Source organism: Boleophthalmus pectinirostris, unplaced genomic scaffold (assembly GCF_026225935.1).
Source record: "Boleophthalmus pectinirostris isolate CB_2022bp ecotype Guang Dong unplaced genomic scaffold, ASM2622593v1 HiC_scaffold_9, whole genome shotgun sequence".
Classification (NCBI taxonomy): domain Eukaryota; kingdom Metazoa; phylum Chordata; class Actinopteri; order Gobiiformes; family Gobiidae; genus Boleophthalmus; species Boleophthalmus pectinirostris.
In genome coordinates this window covers 17,203,141-17,228,161 of record NW_026571541.1, presented here as the reverse complement: position 1 = coordinate 17,228,161, position 25,021 = coordinate 17,203,141, and the positions used below count along the sequence as shown (strand labels likewise).

Below are 25,021 nucleotides of genomic sequence, written 5' to 3'. Positions count from 1 at the left end.
TCATAATGCAATTACAATGAATTCACAAGTGCTCTCCTAGAGTGTGTGTGTGATGGACGGGGCCAAAGAGGAAGGGAGGCAGCCGCAGCAGCTATTAGCGCTCATAACATTTCCACCTGAGATGAGATCACCGAGGCTGGACAAAGAAATGAAAATAGGCCACATATACTGCTGTGTGTGTGTGTGTGTATGTGTGTGAGTGTGCGTGTGTGTGTGTATGTGTGTGTGTGGGCCCATATTCTGCTTTTTTCTGATGTATGTTATAATTCCCAAACATAAAACGTTCTTTTCCACCTTGTGATCTCTGATAATTCAGGAGGTATTCCACTATGTTTTTAAATTACCTTCACTAGAATCATTTGGACATTTCAGCTCTGGAATTGCCCATCTCTATTGAACTAAAGATAAAACGAGCTGTTAACTTGAAAACTAGCACTATACATGACCTCATAAGGTGGAACAGAGCGTATTGAGCTTTGAAAATGTAGGCAGACTAATAACAAGGGTTACTCAAACATGTGAGAATGAAGAAAAAACACAACTCCTGCTATGTTTTTGTTCTGGTAACAGCATTGTAACATGGCTAAACGCCCACACTAGTCAATTTCATGTGATACAGGCCCTGTACGGTTAAGCTCATTTTCCAGGAAATGAATGAAACATGTGTGTGTCAGAAAATATAGCAGATAGGGAATGCTGCTCAGCCCTGTTCCTGTTCCACCTGCGCTACAAACGTTCATTAGCCCAGCGTCTTGTACTTAGGGTTTCCATTATTACTTTATGACACTGCCAAGTCAAAAAGCGATTTCCCCACCACAAAAGGAGACAAGAGGAGAATGGAAATATGACAGAGGAAGTGTGCCAAGTTGAGATGTTCTGTAATGTGATTAACTAACATGTCACAATAATAAGTAGGAAGATTACAGAATTGACAAGCTGGACAAAGCAAATGAAATTTTACACAGTAGCAACAGGGAGTGCAGCTATTTAGAGTTGGCAGAGAGGGCTTCACAATAAAAGGGCTGTTAGTGAATCCATTAACATAAGACCATATCAGGTATTTAAATATTTCCCATTATATTGGAATAATAAAAACAATAATTAGATCAGATTTTTGGTGTGTGTGTGTTTGCATGCACAAAATACTTTTTTTTTGGGTCTTTTTTTGCATAATTTCCCTTGTCAAAATCTACACATGTGTGAACAATCAGAAGAAATCACATTACTCAGATCGGATAACAGGTTACAAGACATTTCAAAAATATGATAGCTCTAGAAATCTGACGTGCATATAGTCAGTGAAAGGTGGTCCCTCTCAAACCTGAAAACTATATAAATCTATTTTAAACTTCACACAATAAAAATCAATACACCACCCACTATAGCTGCTGCGTATATGAAGTAGTGTCTTACTGATGTCTGGTGTGTTGTTATAATGGTACAATGCACAGGCTACACTTAGGCCTGGCACGTTAACAACATTTGAAGTACGATGTACTGCTGAAGAAAATACAGAAGATAAACAATAATACTGAAACAAAATTTAAAACTGATCATATAGCCAAAAAATAACCACAAATTTCCAAGTAGTGATAAGAAAATGTACACATGATAAATAGTGACTCCAAAAAACATTGTTCCATCTTTCAGATACTGAACAATAAGTCGATATAGTTATTATAGTGACAGGCCAAGCTACTTTTACTTTGACAAAGGCACAGATGTGTAGATATGTAGGGCAAATGTTTCCGAAAAACTGGATCACACTGTAGCGTTTGTAAAATTGAATTGCACTCGCTGAACAACGGGAGGTGGCAATCTTGTGTCAATAAGTCTTTTGTCAATACCGATGTAACTGCACTGGGAAAAACCTCTCTAAGAAGTAAACAAAATAAAATATAGAAAATATTGAAAACAAATGGTAGGTTTTTGGTTCACACAGAGGTAGCTGAATTATGGGTATTAACAGTGACAAATCAATGAGAAAATAAGGTTAGAGGGGGGGAATATATCTAAAAATGTATATTACAATTGTTGAAAATATTAAAATTATTTAAAGAAGGCTGCAAAACAGAAATGAAAAAAATAAGATAAATTTGCAATAAAAGTGCAATCATATCACATAATACTATAAGGTTATAGTAGAATAAACTGAGTCATGTTTGTGTCATTTTACAGTTTGTTGTGTTTTATACTTCAACGTCTAATACACTGACACCATATATTGACACATTTTATCACATTTCTGATGAACTTCCATAACATTGTCTCAGTGTCGCCATCAGTATTATAAAAAAATAGATTTTGGTCCCACACCCATAAATGAGTTGGCCAAATATAGGTATTATCAGGTGAGTCAGTGGTTTATCAGAAAAATAAATATGTCACTCCCACACAAATGTAACCAAATGTCAATATACAGTTTTCTTGTCTAGTGGGAGGAATGGTACCTTAATTAAAACAAATCCCATTGAATTTCGGTCAGTTCAGTCTCAAATGAATGTCATATTTTTCATTATTTCCAGGGAGTGACTCAGAAAGGGTAGAGAGGTATTATGCTGATCCTGTTTGATTGACAGCATTTGGTAAGTAAATTCAAATTCAAACTGGTGCTGCATGGATACCAGTATTTGGGATGAGCTGCCCTGTCAAACGCAGTGAGCAGCTCTGAAGTCTATAGGCTGTCAGGAGCTCAGGTGGAGACGGTATATAATGCAAACAAGAGGAAAGGAGGCAAACTGGAGGTGCGTAGGAGGAGATATCGAGGTTCCCAGTTGTACAGTATTATTTAAATATGCAAAACATATTTCTCTGTATATATAATAAAAATGAGCTACAATTAGAATATGTTATGACTGACTAACTCCATGTAACTAAACGATCAGTTCAGCTTTACTATATGAAGAGGTTAAATGGATGCTATAATAAGGTTTGAGCAAAATTGCATTAAAGCATTGGATCTCATTAGACTTAAACCAGGTCTAAACCAGAACTAAACCATGACAAAATCAGGTCTCAACCCAAACTAAACCAAGATTCATCCAGGACTTAACCAGAGCTAAATGTGGTATTAACAGGGACCAAACTAGTACCAGAATAGGTGATAAGTAACAGATCTAAACATGTATTTTTATTCCAGAAGATTAAACTCGATGTGTGTAAATTGTACACCCCCACATTTCTCATTATCTCTGCCAACATTTTGAAGAGACTACCATCCCCATGAGGATCAAACACTGATATTAAAAGAATGAGGAAAGACATGCCTCTCTGTGTTCTCTGTCTGCACTTTTTATAGCACAAAGCTCACAATGTCGGTCACAGAGATTTAGCTGATCAAGACAAGAAACAACAAGGAGGCATGCAGGAAATTAAAGGGACTGGTTTAAAGACCCCTGAACTCATCACAGCAATGCAGGCAGCAAGACATTCACAGGGTTTATACCACATATAAACAACAAGAAATGTCGAATATATGTTGGGGAAAGCTAATGTTTAGTCTGGGAAACATTCTTGTGTCATGTGGTGTAAACATTTCTTTGCTTGATTCATCCATATAATAATACAATAACATTAAACAACTTTGTAATTAAAGTGTTAACTGTTTTCGATCATTTAAACAATGTAAAATTAAGCATGTCACAATAAACACGATATTAACGTCAACAAAAGAATATGGGAAAATAATTTGGAAGGATCTATAACAATCGTATGCATGTTTTCTTTGCACTTGTAGGGAAATAATTATTGTGTTTTTTGTAATGCAATAATATTTGAGCGTCTGAGAATCAAATAAGTAAATGTGATGACTCATTATAGATACAAGATATGAACTGTCTAGTGTTTCATTTTGTCAATTAATAATCGTAACTACTGAACAGTATTGTATATGTGTTATACATGGTATAATTAGTAGTAGATTGAGCACAGATAAAGACCATTTACCTGGTTCTGATGCTTCTGTTGTGTCATTGTCAAAGTCCAGAGCTTCCAAGACCAAGGAGAAAGATTTCTGTGGGAAAATACAAAAATTAAATGTCATATACAGATGGCAAATATACTGTATGAAGGAAACAAGTACACAAAATAAATGTATGTAGACGTCGAGTTCATTTTGTTCAGTCACAATATTTAAAAAGCACACAATACATTTTACAGCATGTGTTTAAATGTGGGATGAGAAAAAGCCACATTGAAGCAAACAAGAAACAAATGTTATTCAGTGCCCAGACAATTCAAGGCTACACAGACGATGCTGAGCCACAAATTCCTTAAAAAAATAAAATAAAGATGCACTATGTAACTTTTCTTGTCTCTACTTGTCTCCCTGAAGATGTTATTGCTTTCCTGAAAATGTTCTACAGTATGACAAAAAACTTTAAGTAATCAAAAGTATATATATACATCCTTACTGAGAGCAGGGTCACCTCTCCACAGATCTGACCAGTAATATGGCTAATGTATGTTATAGAAATAGAAACTTGAAATAGATTTATTGCCACACTGTGGGCAATTTCAGACAATGCATTAACATCTCCATGGACACACGAAATTTGCTCCAAAAGCTACATAGTCCTAGCCTGATTCATCAAACGGTATCACCTCTTGGAAACAGTCTGTCCACGCAGCATTAGGATTCATTTGCTCGATGGTAGATTGGTACTTTTTTATTTAACCAATCGCTACTATTTGGTCGTGATGTATGTAATGGACGAAGGGGAATAATATCTTTCCCTTTGATAAAATTCACCAAACTTTCTCTGTGTTCCGGCTTTAAATCCTCGATCTCGGGAATCATTGCAAACATGAATGTATGGCTTTGTCTATATCCATCTCGACCATTTTGTTTACTGTTGTGCTGTACCACAAACGGGACCCAGACAGGCGCTTGAGTTTGACGTCATGGCTCTACAGCTGATTGGCCGGTGCGCAGTCTACATCTTCCGGGGTTCTTGCAAACTGTCTAGTGTATTCCTGACCTACTTGCTGGAGAGAAATTAAATTGAGCGGAGGCACTAGGTGGCAGGCTGGCTAACATAGTTCATCTTTAAGATAAAACAGTGAATATACTGACTGTAGTATGCTTACAGTTAACTGCTGTATGTCCGAACAAATAATATCCATATAATAATGTCCATGAAGACCCTTTAAGCCTCCCATTTAGTGAGATGCAAGGATGGATTAAGTTACAGCAGTGGTACACAAAGTAGCAATACAATATATATAATCAAAGGCCCTATTGACATACAGTAATGCTTGCAGCTAGGCTAAACTCAATCACAGCTCACAACAAAAAGGTAACTCTCCTCCTCCTACAAAAGGGAATTTGATCTTGGTTGTTAGAAAAGCCTCTGACATAACTCACCTAAACACAAGTATAGAGTTTCATTTGTCTTTCAGTTGGAGACAACAAATGCGTGATGTCATTTGACTGCAGTAACAGGGAAATGCAGGGAAACATGGATAATGTTACTTTTGTGAATACTGTAAGAGATTTCATAGTTAAATCTCCACTTTTAAAAACGTATATATACAGATGACTTTTAAAAATTATTTTATGTCAGCTTGTGGAGTACATGTACTGAATTTCCTTTCTTGTCAAAACATGGGTGAGGCAATGAGAACATTTTTCTAAATGTTTGTATGCAATATCACATGACATTCTCACTTGGGAATTGGAACTGCAGTTTCTAAGAATATAATTTCCCTTTTATGCACAAGACATTCAGAGCAGCAGTTACAATTAAAGCAACATTGAGTAAATATTATGGTGGCAGGCACAGAACCTGCATGGCTCCTTAGAGATAGAAAGCTAAAGCTAAACTTTGGAACCTTCTCCATAGAGATAACATTTTTTTATACCAAACTTTGGAATGTGCCCAGAAAAACAAGCACATCTCCATGGAAACAAGCAGGTTATGGATTCTCTTCCCAGCAAAGTCGAGTCCATTCTGTGGAGAGAGAAGCCTGCTCATAACGAGTATGTTTGTTACTATATACTATATTGTGTTATGTTTTTCAAGGTGCTTTAGTGCAATTGAAACACCATAAGGAAATATACACTTTTATTGTATGTCTGTTTTTTGGATATTTTGTGCCATTAATATTATTATGTAATTGCAGATGAAGAAAATAAAAATATATATACACAAGTATTATTAAAATATATTATTCATAACAAACATCATCTCCACTATCCTTTAAGAATGGACTCAGTCTGAAGATGACTTTGAGATCAGAAAAACTATAGCAATGAGGACACATGGTTATTCTGTTTATTCCACAGCGCATTCATGAATAATTCAGACAGATGCTATCCCCAATACTCTCCTTTTCTCTTCTATAACACCTGTCTGTATATGCCTACCCTTTGAGAAACAAACCAGTAAGAACCATGGAAATCTGCCTCGACCACATGCATTGTGTTGTTCTCCTAAAGGGGTACATAGATGTGCAGTCACGTCTTTGCTCTAACAGTATGGAGCCTGGGGGGCTGTGGGCGGAGGATGAGCAGTGTAGAGGTGCACAGTGTGGTGGTCTGAAGAAATGCTGGATTTTGGCCTGGGGCTAAATAAGATGTGTGAGCGAGAAGATGAGGGGCTACTGCAGTAAAAGTGTAAAACATTGCACCAGAGAAAATTGGTGTGGTAGAAAGTCCTGAGTAAGGGGTTTGCTGAAAGTGGAGGAGTATTACGTATAACTCTGCTACAGCGACAAGTACAACCAATTTTAAAATGTTTCTGAACATTTACAAAGATACAATCTTTTTTTAAATAAAAATAAACAAAAAATATGGGGAAAAAAATCACCCATAAAAATACTATTATTTTTTTGGCTGAATACTAATACTAATACTAAGCTGCTGTTGCATTTTCAAGCAACAATTTTGGTTTGTCTTTTAAGAAAAATGCTATGTTCAGTTCTAACTGTAATACACTGCAATTACATGATTGTTTCATGCTTCCTGGAGTAATGAAGTTTTTTTTATTGAAGGAATCAGCAAAACACAGATGAGAATTCCATACACTTTTTGCATTAGAAAGATAAGGCATAACTGTGAAAAAACTACTACAGACAGACATGCTAAGCCATTGATTAGCAGGAGCCCTGTGGCTAGTCTGAGTTTTAGAGTGATGCAGACTGACAGCAGGTCAAAGTAAGGTGAACCAAAAGGATGGTATGATAGATACAAATGAAATGCACTAGAAAAAAACGAGGAGAGAATGCAGCAATAAGATGAGAGGAGAGGCAGTGGGGGAACACACACCCACACGCAGCTGCACAGAGAAGTCTTAATGGTAATGAGATGTGCACTATGAGTTCACCATCAGTTCATTAAGGCCAGAAGACAGCGGGTCTCCATGTCACACTGCAGGCTCCACACCCCACTTTCAACTGCCACAGCCAGTAGAGCACAGAAAGAGTGAGATACAAAAATACTGTCTTTACAACAGCACTGTGTAAAAATACCATTTAGAGAAGTGGGAAAACAACAGCTGAAATATGAAGTATAAATCCACACATTTTTACCAATTTTATGCAGATGAGTGCAGGTGGGCGACTGTTAGCTCACACAATAAAGTATGTTCTAAAAATACACATAATGAATTAGCACTGAGCTAAAAGCACCCACAAAGAAAAAACTGACGCAAAGACATTACACATTATTTGCAGCCTCTTGATATTTTTGCTACTTATTACTACTAGAATTTATTATTACCATTTATATTTTTTCTCTTTGTTGTTATAATATTTTGTGATGTGTGACACTATTGTGTCCAAATTATTTCTCTTGTAGATCAATAAAGTTTGTCTAAGTCTAAGTCTGAGTCTTTTCTTAGAGTGACACCAAAATCCAACCACATTTTTAGCATGTTAATAACTTTATAGCTTCAAAAAATGAACTAGTGTTAATTGTAAAAGGTCAGCACATAACAGAAATGATATATGTTCCTTTAAGTTTAAATCAGCCTCCTGCCACCATGGTTTCATCCTACCATGTCTTAGTTATGTCCTAGTTGCTGGTATCGACAGAGGAAGGGTGTATAAACTGTGCAGGGTCGCAGTAATTATGGTTTCCAAGTTACAGCCCCAAAACATGAAATAACCATCATATAACAAGGATGGACTCCTGACTGGTGAGGGCAATGATGCCATGACGACAGTGCAGCCCAGTGCAGAGACTTGACCTGCAGGGGGGGAAAAGAAAACACCAAACAATGAAAGCCCACAGTGATAAGATCGTGGCCTGCTCTGGAGGTGACGTTTTAGTCTCACACAGGAGCAAACAACATCTCTGTTATTTGGACTGGCCATTTGGGGCTGTAATGGTGGCAGTGATGACAGCCTGGAAATGACATAATGGGAAAGGTGTGTGGATGGAGAGTGCATGTAGCCTGAGTGCATGGTAGCGTGTGAGAGGGAGAGATTTGATATGGTGTATAAAATACGTAATATGTCTTTTTTTTAAACTTCTATAGTTTATATTAAAGAGACAGTTTTATACTTCTCATATTTGACACATATTCTCAATAAGGTAGGGCTCTAGTTGACTAAGGAAACTAACACTGAAGTAGGTTAAATTTTAGATCTTATTCCCACTCCTTGGGTTGTGTTTTTTATGTACCAATTTTGACACACAAAAATGCTCTGTGCAGGAACTGACTCACTAAAAAGGGTTGAGGCATGGCGTGCACACACAAGAGCACAAGTTCATGAGTTCACCCAATAACAAAGTAGAACAAAGTATATTATATAGAAAAGTGCTGGCAAACTTACTTTCCTGCTACATTGAATATGTGAAATGTGTGCAGAGTTTCTGTTATAATATTTATCTTCAAAATGTGGCATCATATTGTGCTAGAGATAGCTAATTATGGAGAAATGTAATAATAATATACTAGTATTTATTTAATGATTATCTGAAAAAGTCATTCATGTACTTCAAAGTTTTACCTGTAGAGGAAGAATGGACTTTGAACAGAATTGTTTCATGATTCATGCAGCCGTAGATTAAGATGTATGATTTTCTGGGGGCAGATTGAGAGGCCATATATTTCAGAACTTAAGTATTTCAGAATTTTTGCAATTCACAATATTCACAATTAAAATCCAATGAGTGCACTCTCATTCTGAGTCTGTCTATAAGTCTCTGGTTTTTTTGACAGTGAAGGCTCTTTGTCATAGTTCCTCCTCTAGTCGCACAAGGTTCGATAGGTGGTGTAAAATGTAAACCAAATGTAGATCATAACTTGAGGCAGTGACTGTTTGACCTGGTCCTCTTTACTCCAGTCTAAATGCACCAAGGCTCAGGATTAACTGTGAACTGCGCAAATTCAAACCACTGTGCAGACATTTGGGATGCCAATGTCAATTACATGAACCCACCGGCCTTATTCCTATCTCTCCTCCCTTCAGCCTTTAGGGTCTCTTTTAGAGTCCCATCACAGAGTCTATACCCACTGTCTGTGCCCCCCAGGCCCCTGTGCCATGCCTCGACTCTCTCAGACATGGGCAGGGTAGGATATCCCGACAAAGCCTGGCTGTACAAACACATCTCTACGACAGGAAGCACTCCCAGCCCTGAGAGAGGAATTTCCCCTTCACCAGTGCACACAGACACATATATGATATCACACACAGGTACACATCATTGCACCGCTCTAACAGTTTCTCAAAAAGACATCCATCATTTTAACATTTGTTCCTGTTAAGTACAATGTACACCATAAAGAAAACTTGTAATGACGTGTAATCTCCCTTAATCATTGTTTATGCCTGCCTTGTATGGTCTGTAAACTATCAGGATCAGTGTACTCTTTGTGTCCGTGACAAGCTAGGTAAATGGAAAGCGTTGTGTCCAGAATGACAAATAAAAGAAAAATTTAAATCTTATCACCTCATTTATCGATTTTAGCCAATTGCAACCAAGTACTGGGTATATACACAAAGGTATTCCAAAAGTATTCTGTGTAGAACTGTTAATTTTGCTTTGGATTTCCTTGGAATTCTCCAATAACATATAACAGTTCTCATTCAATATCCATCCCTCGTGTCAGCACACCTCATCTAAAATCTGAAAGCAAAGGTAATTACTTCCCCTTACATGGAAAAACACATGTTGTACACAAACTCAGGAGCGTGTAAACAGTTGTCATGACAGCAGCTGCGGCTCACACCTGAACTACAAATGAGAAGTGGAGGTAACCACAGTAACAATGTCATTATTATGCAAAGGACGGGCACCTATTTTACATCAAATCATAATAAGTACTTAGAAAGAATAAACTTCCACTGAAATTGTAAAACAAAAAAGCTCCATTAATGACTACTGTGTTCCCACTGCCAAATGCTCCCAGAGGAGGACTCCCTCACTGCTTCTTTTATTGTATTATTGACTCAAAGTTAGCTCATGATGACAAAGACAAAGAAAGGAAATCAATGTCTTCAAAACAAAATGGGGGCAGAATTAAAAAGGCATGACATTACAAAGGATTTATTCTTGAATTTCAAAAATCCAGCATCTGACATCTCCCAGCCCTGAGGTGTGCTCTCATTATTAGACAAAGGGTGGACCCCTGGTGTTCTGCTTGAATCCCACCTCCCCGTGGCCCCAGCTGGATAATTACATGTCTCTTCAGTTGGGACCTCATTTGGATCAGACTCTTCTTTTACTCCTTCATGACTCACTCTGTCACGGTCCTACCTCAAACTGTCACTGTGTCAGAGCATCCCCAGAACATGCACCATCAGACAAGGTTAATTGGCTCAAAGTAACGTAGGCTACTATGTGTTCACATGAAATGTGAGAAAACTTAGGGTGCATTCACAAATGCACATAAATCACACCAAAACTGGGACTAAACCTAGGACTAAACCCGGGACTAAACCCGGGACTAAATCTGGATTAGACTTCATTCTAATCAGAGGTTACGGAGACAGATAGCCTACCTAATACCTAAATTGGTCTCATTTATAAACTTTTTTGTAGAAGTCTTATCTTTGTATGGAGAAAACACAAACTTCCACTCTTTGAGCACTAATCTTCTTCTGTCTCATCTTCGAAAGCATCAACGCATACAGTTTTTGGACTGGATCCCACATTTCCATGTCAGGTTGTCGAAGTGTTAAATTACAAAGTTAACGTGGAAAGTCACATAAGTAACATTTTTGTTTGTACGCAGGCTTTGTAAATGAGACGTTTATTTGTTAATCTGTTGACAGTAATGTTATAGTAATATGATTATTGATGATTATTACACCATATAACAAGCTTCAATATCCAATCTACTGCTAGCCTTGTATTAGAACTGGCATGAAACCTTTTTGAATTACTCATATTTTTAACTCTTATATCTTTATCCTTGATTGCTTGATTAATTATGCGTGAACATCAGAATGAGCCAGCCATGACATGGTCCCTCACTCCACCAGAGCACCTGTGCCCAAAGGCACTGCCATCACCCGTTCTCTGTACTAAACACCCACTTCTTGTTCTTCACTGTTGCTTATCTCCAGTTTATATTGACTTTTACCTTGTGAGCATTAATCTACCACCTTCTCAACTGGGACTGAGTGGCCTCTGACAGCCACGCCCACTCCTTTTCCTCTTAACTTCCACAGGAAATTACCTTGTCTAGCCAACGCTTGCTCTACATGTGCAAAAAGTGAAAGGGTGTCTCGTGAGAGCTTTAGCCTTGTGTGTTTTTAAAATCTAAATATTTATAATTATGTTCACTCAAATTAAAGACTAAAGACTTGACAATAGAACCTTTATTGTCCCATGAAGGACATATCACATACGTATAAATGCAGTACAGTCACATGCACGCATACAACAATAAATATCAGGTAGCGTAGTAATTAATTAAAGTGGAAAAAATGTTCAAAAGGGTAATCTACACATGCTCTGCTAGGATGTGGCCAAAAGATTAAAGTTGTAGTTAACTGGATAAAATTATATTTGCCAGCAGGTACAGTGACAATGATTCACGACTGCAGCACGGAAATGTGCAATGTGATGGCCCCTATAAGTAAACAACATGCATCAGTTCAGCCTGTCCCGATAATTACTATATCGTTCAATATATGGAAGCTGGAACAATATATTGGAGCTCAATATTTATTGTGTGCACAATTTCTTTGCAATAGTAGATTGATTGTTGCCATTTTCATGTAAGATACAGTATATAAGATGTGATCTGTTGAGGGTAGAATAACCTCTTTGGCTAATTATTAAGTAATTCTGTAATTTATCAGTAGCAGTTAGTAGTAGTAGTAGCAGGCCTTTCAATTATAATATATATTTAAAAATGTGTTTATTGTGAATCTCCTGCTTTGCGTCAGTGGCATAAAGTGTTTTCAATATGTCTTTTACTGCAATATTTCTCTGCAGCAATATATCATGCTGCAAACTGTGTTATCATGACTGACCTATGCATCAGAAGGATGTATAGGCCAGTCACGAAGTCTGGAGTTTAATGTATTGTGTCAATAGTTTTTGGAGCCTCTGTCCAGAGATGTGATGACTTCAAAGGTTCATAGATTGGAGGCTGCAGGGGTAAATCTGAGAGACTCTTAAAGTTTATATCAAAATATTCTCACAGTATATTCTCACAGTATTACAAGTTAAAACATATCCATGCACTAGTATGTCTGGTATCATCATGTTTACAAAACAGAATCCTCTGAGTCAACCTCCTCTACATCAGTCTGACCTTGAACAATTAGTCTATGTGAGGAGATGACAGGCACGAACTGTTTTCAGTAACCACCTCACATTTACATAGATTTAAAGAATGAATGAGAAATCATTTACATTATTCTAATTGCAGATGGGAATCATTCATATCGTGCAGGCAAACACTTTCTTCAGAAATGCACTGCACTCCGGAAGTTGCCTAAATTAGTTTGGTGGTTTGAGTCATAAAAAAAGTTACTGTGAAGTGTAAACATGTTATTTTGTGGTTGTATATTGTGTTTGGTGCTAAAGCAATTTAAAAACAATTTAATTAATTTATTTATTTATTATGATTATTAAAATTTTTGTCCACACCTATTTTGCTTTGCCAGTCACCAGTATCTTCAAATAACGTGGGCAATTGTGGGATTACTGTGTTAATCAGACCTCAGTGATGTAAGTGTAAAACTCAATGAAATGGGCCACAGATGTGAGAATGACATTGCCGCATACACCAAAACAATTTCCTGTGATCACAACAGAGTATAGGCTATATACCTACATACTTTATTCAAGGGCACAGACATCTACAGACACACGCTAATGTCAGACTGATCATGTAAATCATTGTTCTTTTCTCTTTGTTAAATAGACTTCCACTCTCAATCCAATTTGCACACAAATGAAATCATTAAAAGATGCGTCCCTTGAGACGTTTACCCCCGAGTTATGAACTTATCTCCACAAAACACAAGCGCCAAATCCTCAGGGGAATTAACCTGCTTTGTATTTGATGTGCACGTATTGGCTAAGGCATTCAACTATAATATGAAGGGAAATGGTTAAGTATTGACTGACTATGTAAGTCCATGGTTCTATCAGGCAAGAATGTGGGACTGCATAGGTGAGTCAATTACCAGACAAAAGACTAGGAAAGGACAAACGGAAAGGAAAGAAAAATACAACTACGCTCTCCTCTTCCTTTCACTGATTTCACAAATAGCCTCCCACGTTACAAGAATACACAGGTTTCTCCATCGTGTGGGGATCACATAAGATGCAAGTAATCTTGTGAGACAGAGTTGAATATATAATGCCATTTGAATGATCTTGGCTGTCTGCTCTGACTGTATATGTACAGTCAATAATTTGCATGAAGGCAAAGTTTGCATGTTGAGAGTGGCCTGAGAGCTGCAGAGAAAATGCTTTGTTCATACAATCTGCTATTCGTTAGCGCTTGATATTCACAGTTGTGAAATGTATACTTACAATGTGGTAAAAATTATTAATTTATTGTGGTTGAAGATTTGAAAAACAAACACATATTTTATATTATGTTGCTCTGACAAAATGCATGCTGTTTACTTATAGCTAAAAATGCATGGATTTATGATGGGCAAACTACTGGCCACACAAACAGATGAGAATGAAATGAACATGACATTTTTTTTAATTTAAATTAATTGCATATATATATATATATATATATATATATATATATATATATATATATATACATATACACACACACACACACACACACACACACACACACACACACACACACACACATATATATATATATATATATATATATATATATATATATATATATATATATATATATATATATATATATATATATATATATATATATATATATATATATATATATATATGTATATGGCCCCCAGCCATCTTCATTAGAGTTCAAAAAATGTCACCATTGCCATAGCACTCATTTGAAATGATGTCCTCCAAATGATGTTTAAAGAAAGCTGAAACCGATGAATAATAGGCTTATTCATGAGTTTCAAATTCCTGTTATATGTGGCATTTCAAGAAGTAGGGGATAGTATTTTGTGTTGAATTGTTAATTGCTATAGCAACAGTCCTAATTGAACATGATCAACCCATAGATCTGCTAAGAAAATAAAACTCAGGAATTGCATGCCATGGTGTATAATGTAGAAGGTAATATCTCAATATTAAGGTACAAGTTGTGAATGTTGTTCTATAATGATTATAGACACGTCACTTTACAAAGTGTGCATGTGTGTGGTAAAAGAATGTTTTTCCCACGAGCAGCTGTTTCTGGCCCCTGGCACTAAACCTGACCGCAATTCAGTTTTTACACATAGCATGAGGATTATGAATGGCTGGGATGTCACCCCATTTCTTTAGGTTAACAATATTTCTGTAGCTGCGATCACAGTGTCATTTGTCAAAGAAATTTTAGCAGCCCCAAAGACATCTTCCAAAGAAAAGTCTGAGTCACACTGAATTATTAGGGTAATTCTACACTTACTTCCATTCACTAAATCATATCCTATGAATGCAGTAAATTAGTTTGTGCTATCACAAGAATTAAGCCACTTTATCGGAATCTTGCTCAGACACTTTTTTCATCCAAACACATCCAACAATGAAACCACCGGGGGTTTTAAGACATGACACATCAGAGTTTGTAAAAAGCCTTTGATCTTTTCCACTCTGCAGAGAGGCGCCACAGCTAACTGTCCCTCAGTGTCTGTGATTTACAATACAAAGCCAAAAGAACACAAATAACTGTGTATAACATAACAACAACAACAACAACAACAAAAGAAATAAACCTTTGTTGTTTTAGATGTAAAATATAAATCAACTCTCCAAAATCACAATGTCAAATTACTTCAAATACTTCTACTACACTATCACTTGGGTCATGCTATGGTAATGTCTCTAAATGTGCTTAATGAGGGCTTTGAATGAAAAACATCTACATAAGGTTCTGCCAAAATGCACAAAAGGTTTATCAGAATAAAGATTTTATAAATGTGTTAAAGAAACATGAACCAAATTATATTGTGTGGCCATGGCCATGTTATACCAAAAGGACATGATAAGGTGGTTTGTATGTTATAGGTGAGCAGTGCACTCTGTATACTCAGTGTATTTTTGTGCTCTAACTTAAACAGCCTGTATTCAGTGCAAATGTGTAAATCTCTATCCACACTTATAAATATTTGGGTGATAAATGGAGAAATACCTTGAAAGAGAGTCCAAACAAACAGGCAGGCCATGGGATGGACAGAGCTCACCTTTCCCCATAATGAGTGCGCTCACCTGTTCATCGCCTCACCTGGGGCACAGGGATCACTCTCCTGCCCAGACATAAAGCAGCTCTTTGAGTCCAAATGGCAGAGACCACACCCATCTCTCCAAGCCCCCCTCAGCTCAGCTTTCTGACACCAGAAACTTTCTCACACTCACACACCATCCACAGAGAGGAAAAGTGTGAACAAAGTGTGTATGCAGCACATACACAAAAGTCAACAGGACAAAGGGCTCTGAGGCACAGGGTCTCAGGTAAATAGGATGACACAAGCCAGGATATAAAAATTAAGCTACTGCCACATCTTTGCACTAATGTGGAGACTGCATCAAACTTCCAGTTCATTGTGCACACAAAAGAAGAATACATCATTACTGCAAAATAGTACAGTGCTGTGGATCTCAGTGACATTTGGTCAGATCCAGATGTTATTACAACATTAACTTTAAGCCATTAGGCCTTACTGTGTCCATATTTGTAATACATTTATAATGAAAACAAAGTAAACTATGCTGGGACTCTGAGTAAACTTTCAAGCATGTTTTTTCTACAAAAATAATAAATTAAATAAATTATTATTTAAAATAAATTAACATACTTGTTCAGGTCCTAAACAAATATAAATTAGTGAAAAGAATTTGAAACTTGCCTAATGGTCCATAATTGTGAAATGGGTTGAAAACACAAGCAGACCATATATTCCCACAAAGCTTGCAGACAGTTGACAGAAGACTGCATGAGAAAACGAAAAAGACCACATACGTAGGACAACAATCAATATCTGCCCCTCACAATGCTCACCTTTTGTTGTTATAATGGAAAAAGTAATTGGTCTGGATTTTTCAAGACAATTGTTTTGACATCAGAAAACGTGGATGCTCCATCATTAAATAATACAACACACAAACAGAGGGGCCAGAGAGACCTTCTAAGAATGTTTCTACACTGAAAGCAGAGAGGAGACCAAAGACAGCTACAGCAGCTTAAACCCGCTTACAAGAAAAAAAGAGGACAGTTGCAGACTAAAGACCATTACTATTTAAATAATATTACATAGTAGCCTATTTATAATATATCAAGTTTTATGTGACATTATTAACACACTAAATAACACAAAACATAAAACATAACACACAGAAATTTTGTTTCTATATTTACTAAACCAATCATTAAAAGCCATAATATCTTGGACATGTAAACCCTGTCCTATTATTCAATGCTCTGCTGGAGAAGACTGCTTAATGTGAAGCTGCACTGGTTCCCTTGGTAACCGCAGAGATGACCCACTCGGCCCCTGTACTCACCGGCCAGGCGTATTTGAAGGGAATGACAATGTGCCCATTAGCGCTATCCTCCACTCCATGGCTCTGGTGACGAAGTGAATGAGAGTTCCCACCCAGGACCCCTGTACTGCCGCTCCCAAATGTGCATGGTCCAGTTGGAACGACCCTGGCCTGATACTCCTTAAGACACGCTTTGAAATAGGTATCACATTGGTCTCTGGCAGAGCACTGCTGACCCCCGTTGGCCTGGAGGTCGCAGCAAGCTCCGTTATGCAGCAGTCCATGGAGATTCTGGAAGTGACAGATCTGAAGCTCGAACATTCCCACTGCCAAAACAACCTGCAAGAGTAAATAAAATTGTATTAATTATTATTTCAATATTTAAACACAAACCACATACTCAAGTCAAACTCTGTAACACTGTAATATTGTCAGTTGTTGGATATTTAATTATTAATTTAATATTTAATTTTCATTTCCAATAGGGTGAATAGTTTGTATTGAGAGTTACTATTTAACCTACATTCTGTTTATTGCCTTGGCCTCATGCAAATACAAAGAAAATATGGATTATCCCTAGAGTGCCAAGCTGTGAATTAGTGGCTGTTTCCCCAACATGCTACATGAATCTTATGTTTCAGACTGCTGTCGTCATGTGATAAACTGAAGAAACAAGGACTGCCAGATTTCATAAATTCGTCAGGATGAGTTTGGCTGATATCATATGACTTGTTTCTATTTCTTTTGTGTATGTGCCACAAACACTCCCATCTTATTTTCCTTCCCAAGGGATGATGGCACTGAAACTCATTCACATCTCTCCTTCTTTTACTTCTCTATGTGACAAACAGATTCTGCTTAGTTTCGTTTTCTGGTGATCACAGGCGCCTCACACTGTCACAGCTATCTGCCTGTTTGAAGATGAACTGGAGGTGGTACACACTTCAGTTAACAAGGCCCCCAGAGAGTCCCAGGCCACTGAGGTCAGGTGGGTGTGCTAGTGTCTGTCTATATCACTGTTGATTAAACAATAGCACTTGGGCTGTCTCTGGCAAACAGTAAGTATTGGCAGTATTTTCATCATCCTCTGAATAAATTTGTATAAATAAATCTAACCACATTATACAAACACAAGTTCATGAAATCAACTATCCATTCATTAACTGTAAAAATGATTGGGATGCTGAGCTGAATATGAGTCAGGCCTCATTGTGGAAGGATGCCCCCCTCTTGCCCCTGTCCCAGAGCGGAGGGGGAGAGGGGGGAGGGGTGAAGTCCCACTCCACATCAAAAGGCTTATGGAGATACAGTGGCGCTCATCACTCGGCATGGCCCTTTCTTCCTCCACTGCACTGTGTGCCCAAGCCATTCCCCACATACCAGTGTTTCAGCGCTTACACGGACCAAACACACACCAGATACACAAGAGGGACCGGTCCAGAATGGCTCCACATGAAGAGCTGAATTAACTAAAATAAGATATATACAGGAACATTTTATTTAAGTAGGCGAAAAGTCGGTTCTGTCATTTTCGGCACACTATAGTTTACATGTTTTATGCCCCAAGCCTGTATGTAGCCTTTTGCCAAAAGTCAGTTGTCTATTTTATATAGGAATCATAACCCTGGTTAAGTTATTGTGGTGACTCTAAAATTGGGAAAAGGCTGAAGGGGAAGGAATGTAATCCCTCAACAAAAAAACTACAAGTCAGTTCACAATGGAAGCCATGGAATGATTTTCTGAATAGGCTAATGAATCTTCATTTTAAAGCCCATTTTTGCAAAATGCAGCTAAAAATTTTCAGATATTATATATATGCTTTTGTGCTCATCATTATTTTCAGAAGCATGTCCTGGCTGTTTTAGTGATGGGCTCCACAGAGAGCAGAGGGAGTGGACAGTGTTATGCTTCAGCTGCGGGGCTGCAGTGAGCACACAGACATGCTCATGGTTCACACGCCCCAGAGATGATTTGGCTGTGCCCTAGACTCCACACACCCAGGATGGGGATGCCTGGAGGGTTTAAGGGGAATACCACAGTCACAACGTAGAGCTGGGCCCATTCAATAATGCTTGATACCTCAAGGGAAAAAGGCATTATCTTGGTTTGACTGGCACTGACACAATTCACGAAATAAAATGACTTAGCCCGTTCAAATAGTTTGAGGCACTCCATAATAAACTGAATCATTGCATTTCAATAAAGCAGTAGACCAAAATGGCTTTAAGATGCATACATTAAACATATTTTAGGCTATAAGTCTATTTTGACTCTCTTTTAATTGAGCTCAACAAATGCAATGTTTGCCCTTTTCCATGCGATGCAGCCAGGGGCTGAAACAACAGGTGGGCAGAGCGCCATGCAGAGGCTCAGGAATGAAGTCAACTCTACAAGAAAGGACCACTATTCATTGCAGTCTATTAACGCGCAGCTGTGCTCAGAAATGAAGCACAGTCAAAAGTCAGCGTGGGAGCTTTAAGTGCGGTCCAGGAATAGACTTTAATCGGCGCTTACCTGCGGCTGTATCGTGAGCGCAACCAGGAAAATCACAGTCCGCTGCAGGTGGAAGTGTCCTCTGTGGCCCGACGTGCCCATATTTGGGTCTACAGTAAATTTTATGGTCCTGTTCCAAGAATTAATTCGAGTTCCACCACACGCTCTTGCCGTCTCCATCCCTGCGTCAAGTAGCGCGCTCCTCCGTGTCCGCAGTCCTCTCCACTTCATCACGTCCAGTTCAGGAAAAACATAACGAGAGCTACTTGCCCACCGTTTTTACGGTCAAAACCACGCGTTGCCCTAGTTCCACTTGAGCATAAACACTCCACTCGCCTATAGCGAGGCGCTTCCTCCCACCACCACCTGCCTTAAGAAGCTTTAAAGGTCCAATCTGGTGGCTCACTTCACTTGAACTCTCATCCCAATTAACAGGCGCAACTCTCTCTTGAAGTCTGGACACAATAGAAAAAACACGTGACAAGAGGCCACTTGTTTTTTTTCTATTCAAAGTTGTGACCAGTAGCAGGATGATTTCATGTAGGCGCTCCTTTTGTCTGAGCGTTGCCCCATCACTTGTCAATCCGATACGAAACCTACCGGCGGCCACTGAGCCACTGTGGGAAACAATGACACGGTGCGCGCGATAGCGGAGGGTGTGTCCTGAGGCAGGGACTATTCGTCTCTTGTCCAGAAGGCTCCTCGCGCTTTCTCTCTCTCTCTCTGTGTATTTTATAAACTTAGTGTTTGGTTACCTCCTCTGTCGTTTGTTGTACATCAGTGGATTCTAATTTCAGTCCCATCTGTGTCCAACATCAAACCTTCTCAGGAGGAACAATTAAATCGCATTTCCAGATCCCTGTTGGTAGCTTAATACAATAAATGAAAACGTATTATGTTATTGCAAGCTGGTGTTACCTGCATGGACTCTTTATATAGGCTAGCCTATGCTTAGACTTGCGAAATGGATGAGAGGCATAGAGGCTTACTGTTCCCTATTTGGTAGGTCAAATTAAAACACTGCATATTTTCCAAAGTTTAACTTCTTACAATGTATGGCCTTATTGCAGCCAGTCTATAATGAGATTCAATGGCGTGTTGCTCAAGAGCTTCCCTGACAACCGCTGGTGCTTCCGCGGCTCAGAACAGACGACTCTTCAGGAGCCCATAAGTTCATTTGCATAGAGCAGAGAGCTGTGACCTTCAGACACGACCAGAGTTATAGGCGAACCAATTGACGCAGGCATTTCTTAAATGAGAGGAGGAGACTTTTATTATGGGCGTACCTGGAGAAAGGTTTAAAACGTTTGGCGCCTACACATGGTCTTGGGCCTCGTTGGCGACATCTAGTGGGCTATTAACTTAAAAGAAAATTAGAGTCATGTAGACTGCCTGTTTATTGCTTTACATGGCTGAAAGGTGACCTACTGAGACAGGCCAGACATTGACAGTGAGAGATGTTAGAGAGATGTTAATGCGATGAGAAATTACTTGCATTCTCTACAGTAACTAGTTTTGTGTGTTAAAAATTAAATAACTGGCTAAGTGCTGAACTGCCCCCCAAAAAATGACTAAATGTGTGAATAGTGTAAAGTTTCAAGCCTGTATGTTTGTATTCATCTCCACGGTGAAGACTTCAAAGTATAGTTTTAACTTTCTATTTCGATCAAATCATGCAGGGGACAAGCCATCTCCAGAAAGTTACTGCCCCTTTAAATCCACCATAGAGGCCATATATACTAGACAATGCCAGGGCTTTAGTGTTTTAGCTTTTGCAGCTGAGACTGTAGCTTGTGAGCAGCATTTATGTTTTACAGTATTCACACAAATAGAAAGGTTTTACCAAACTTAATGCTGGTGTTAGCAACTTAGAACCCCATAGTACAATGTGTTTGAACATTCTTCAGGTCTTACATTTAACAAATGTATAGCAGCCCACTCTAATCCAATTTATATTCAGGAAGGCTTATTGATTTTCAACCTTGTTGGTCAATCAACAATTTTTGTTTGAGCAAAAAAACGAAATAAATTTACATTAACATTGTGAAAACAGTTTAATTATCATATATAAAAAAGCTCCAGGTACAATGTCTGGGAAACCAGACCCTGGGTGCAATGCTTGAAAGTAAAGACATCTGAAAAAAGTGTGTATACTTACAGATGGATACTTACACAGCATCTTCAAAAATATTTTCTAAAAATGTGAATAGTAAAAAAAAAAAAAAAAAAGTACTCAAAAGATTAAGTCAGCTTTAAAGTAATATTATTTTTTAGCAAATGAGATCTTCATGGCATTTGTTTGTGTGATCTTAAAGCCTTGTAAAGCCTCTCGTGCAGCCCCAGCCTGTACTTCATTATCAAACTCCACAAAGGCGATATCGTGCCGGCCTGGGACCAAACGCACCTCCTTGAATCCTGGGAACCTGTAAGTTCAAATGAGAATGAAGTTTAAGCTTGGAGGTTTGAAACAACAATATTGCAAAATGAAAGTTGACACTGACTGGTTGAAGAGCATGGATAGCATGAGTTCATTTGTCTCTTCAGGCAGGTTGGTGAGGAAGAGGATGTGATTTGGAGGATTTTCTGATACCTAAAATGGAGCAATTTCTGAAAACAAAATCCTGAACAGTATGTCATAATGTGCTGCTGGAAGATACACAGTACCTGTTGAGGCATTTGACCAGGCATCATCTGACCAGGAATTGCCCCAGGAATTTGGCCAGGAGCCATTCCAGGAGGGGGCATCATACCAGGAGGGGGCATGTATGGTGGCTGACCGGGCATGTGCATCATACGAGGAGCCTGGTTCAAAAATGGCATCCATGGTTTAGTAAAAGGTGTCGTCATCATTTAAGCAACAGATAAAATATATTGATAAATAACAAATGTAAATGTTTCACTCACAACCATTGCTGCTGGAACACCAGCGACCATTCCAGCTGCTGCAGCCTTCTTGGATCCTTCTGGTTTAGGCTTCTTGATCCTTTCCTTTTTGCGGTCACGCTCTACATAAGTTCCCTTCATTTTAGCAATAATATCAGAGTCCTGTTTAGCATATTGAATTCTCTAAAGAAAATAAAGTTCAGGTCACAGTATTAATTAAAGTCATACACATTAAAACAAATAATAGCATGATATTCTGAAACGTATCATCTTACCATGGGTTTGTCATAAAAAGGAAATCCCTGCATGGATCTGAGTGCATTGGAGGCACTGTTCACCTCTTTGAATATAACAAAAGCCTGGCCTTTCATCTTTATGTTTCGTGCAACCAGGATGTCTAGAATTTGTCCGAATTGTGAAAAGATGGCGTAGAGAGACTTCTTCAACTCTGAGAACGAGGGAAAACACGTTTAAGCACATGCACAGCTTTATACCCATATGCATGTTGCAGCAGTTACACCACGCACCATCTTTCTTGATCTTCTCGTTTAAGTTGTTGATGTATATTGTGTGATTCAGCCGCACCTCCGCAGTTGCCATTTTATTACCTGTGAACGACAATCAGAAAATATTAACTTCATGTTATAGATATCGACTGAAACAAATAAAAGCTAAAAAAAAAAAGAAAAACTTAATCGATTTGGTTGGCAATTAGCTCTAGGTTAGCAAAGAAAATGCCAGTCATGATTGACCGTCAAATTAACACTTCTGGTCTCCACACACTACAAACAGAGCTATATAAATACTCTATACCTATAATAGCGTCTCGTACATCAAATGCGTTTGAAAAGTACGCAGTAAAATTACAATAATCAATAAAAAACACCTCACCGTGAACCGAGCACCGAGCCGATGAATGAAAACGTTCAAGAGCGTTTTGTAGTTTGTAATCTCGCGATAATTCCTGTCTTTCTTCTTCGTTGTTAAAACGTGGGTGCAAATTGTTTTAGTGCACAGTCGCCACCCTCTGGACTGAATGCGAACGATCTGTTTATTGATTTAATTGCGTAGGCCTATGCGTTTTCTTCTGAACGTTGGCAGTCAAGTTTTATGCTTTTGTTTTATGTGCTAACGGTTTAATTACCAAGAATGTTGTCTGGTGAAAAATACACGCAAAATAAAATAATATATAAGCTGCATCCTTTTTTTCGTATGTGTGCAGGTTTAGCGCAGCTACAGATAAAGAGCTAAACATGATATATGGCAATACATTTTCTCCACATGGGTCAACTTTATGGAATAACCGAGCAATACTGAGTGGGAGGGGGGAAAAAAATCAATGTTCAATTTGGACTGGTTCGACAAAAACATTACATTTGTTCTGGATCTAATGGCTTGTGATGGTAATATTCTAAACATTTCATCTTTCAAGGAAAAATATAATTTTAACTGTGAGTATAGATTTTTCCACAAGTTTGAAAAGCAATCCCTCCATCAATACTCCATTTGATTTAAAGCACACTTCAGTATTACAATGTTCAGATCAATCAGTCAGTCAATCAATCAATCAATCAAACTTTATTTGTACAGCACTTTTCATACATTTGAAATGTAGCACAAAGTGCTGTACATGCAACAGAAAAATTACAATTAAATACAACATCAACCCCACCCCCCTTGTTTCATCCATATATACAACAATTTAAACAGAAACATAAAACATAAAGCTCCTAAAGGTTATATAGTAAAAATAAAAATGGAGAGGTAAGATCAATAAAAATGGAGAGCTAAGAAAATGTAAAATAAATATAATCATAATTATAATCATAATAATAATTTAAGTTAAAACAAGTAAAAGTTTCAAATAAAACCTGAATTAAAAAGATAAGTTTTTTAGTTTACTTTTAAAAATATGAACACTCGCAGCGGACCTCAGATCCTCAGGCAGACTGTTTCACAAACAGGGGTAAGCTAAATGACGCCTCACAGTGAGTTTTAGTCTGGACTCTTGGGATAGTTAAAAGATGACTAGCTGAGGACCTGAGAGTCCGAGAGGGCTCATATGATAAAAGCAGATCAGATAAATAAATTGGACTAAGACCATTAAGAGCTTTATAAACCAATACAAGAACTTGTATTGGTTTGTATTGGTTTGTATTGGTTATTTATCCAGAAGCTCACAAGCCAGTGCAGAAACTTCAGTACTGGTGTAATGTGCTCTCTCTTCCTGGTCCTCATCAGCAGCTGTGCTGCACAGTTCTGGAGGAGCTGTAGTTTTCTTTGGAAGAGTAGAAAGGGGAGCATTACAATAATCAACACGGTTTGTAATAAAAGCATGTATTAAAGTCCTTGCACTGGCTTGAGAGAGAAATGGTCTGACTCTGGCAACATTTTTTAGATGATAAAAAACAGATTTAGTGATGGACCTGATGTGTGGCTCAAAGCTAAGCTCACTATCAAGAATTCCTCCTCAACTTTTTACCCTCTTACAGGGGTTCAGTGATTAGGTTTGGAGTTTAGCTTTGAGCCTCTCTCTCTGAGCTGCAGGAACAATAATTAAAACCTCGGTTTTGCCCTGGATGAGCT

General features: G+C 38.1%; 2 protein-coding genes across 6 annotated transcripts in view; both read right to left on the bottom strand.

Moving 5' to 3' along the window:
* Window positions 1-21,453, bottom strand: part of LOC110163689 (protein jagged-1b) — a 31,069-nt gene extending 9,616 nt beyond the window's left edge. For 2 of the 4 annotated variants that reach the window (XM_020928698.2, XM_055167026.1), the window contains exons 1-3: window positions 19,574-21,453; window positions 17,081-17,398; window positions 3,946-4,012 (exon numbers count right to left, since the gene is read on the bottom strand). In XM_020928698.2, coding sequence (XP_020784357.2) covers window positions 3,946-4,012; window positions 17,081-17,398; window positions 19,574-19,783 — 595 coding nt within the window. In that variant the 5' untranslated portion in view covers window positions 19,784-21,453. The remainder of the gene's footprint in view (window positions 1-3,945; window positions 4,013-17,080; window positions 17,399-19,573) is intronic. The other 2 variants (XM_055167027.1, XM_055167028.1) reach the window with 2 other exon arrangements.
* A 134-nt stretch (window positions 21,454-21,587) lies between these two features.
* snrpa (small nuclear ribonucleoprotein polypeptide A) lies at window positions 21,588-23,432 on the bottom strand. Of its 2 annotated transcripts, none has more exons than XM_020928630.2 (7): window positions 23,327-23,432; window positions 22,963-23,043; window positions 22,711-22,883; window positions 22,460-22,618; window positions 22,217-22,354; window positions 22,054-22,142; window positions 21,588-21,975 (listed from the first exon to the last, which is right to left on the bottom strand). In XM_020928630.2, the coding sequence occupies exons 2-7, from the start codon at window positions 23,033-23,035 to the stop codon at window positions 21,816-21,818; spliced, it is 792 nt and encodes a 263-aa protein (XP_020784289.1). In that variant the 5' UTR covers window positions 23,036-23,043; window positions 23,327-23,432; the 3' UTR covers window positions 21,588-21,815. The 2 variants fall into 2 exon arrangements, with proteins under 2 accessions (XP_020784289.1, XP_020784288.1); XM_020928629.2 differs by having other exon boundaries at window positions 22,457-22,618; window positions 23,327-23,425.
* Between the last annotated feature and the right edge of the window lie 1,589 nt (window positions 23,433-25,021).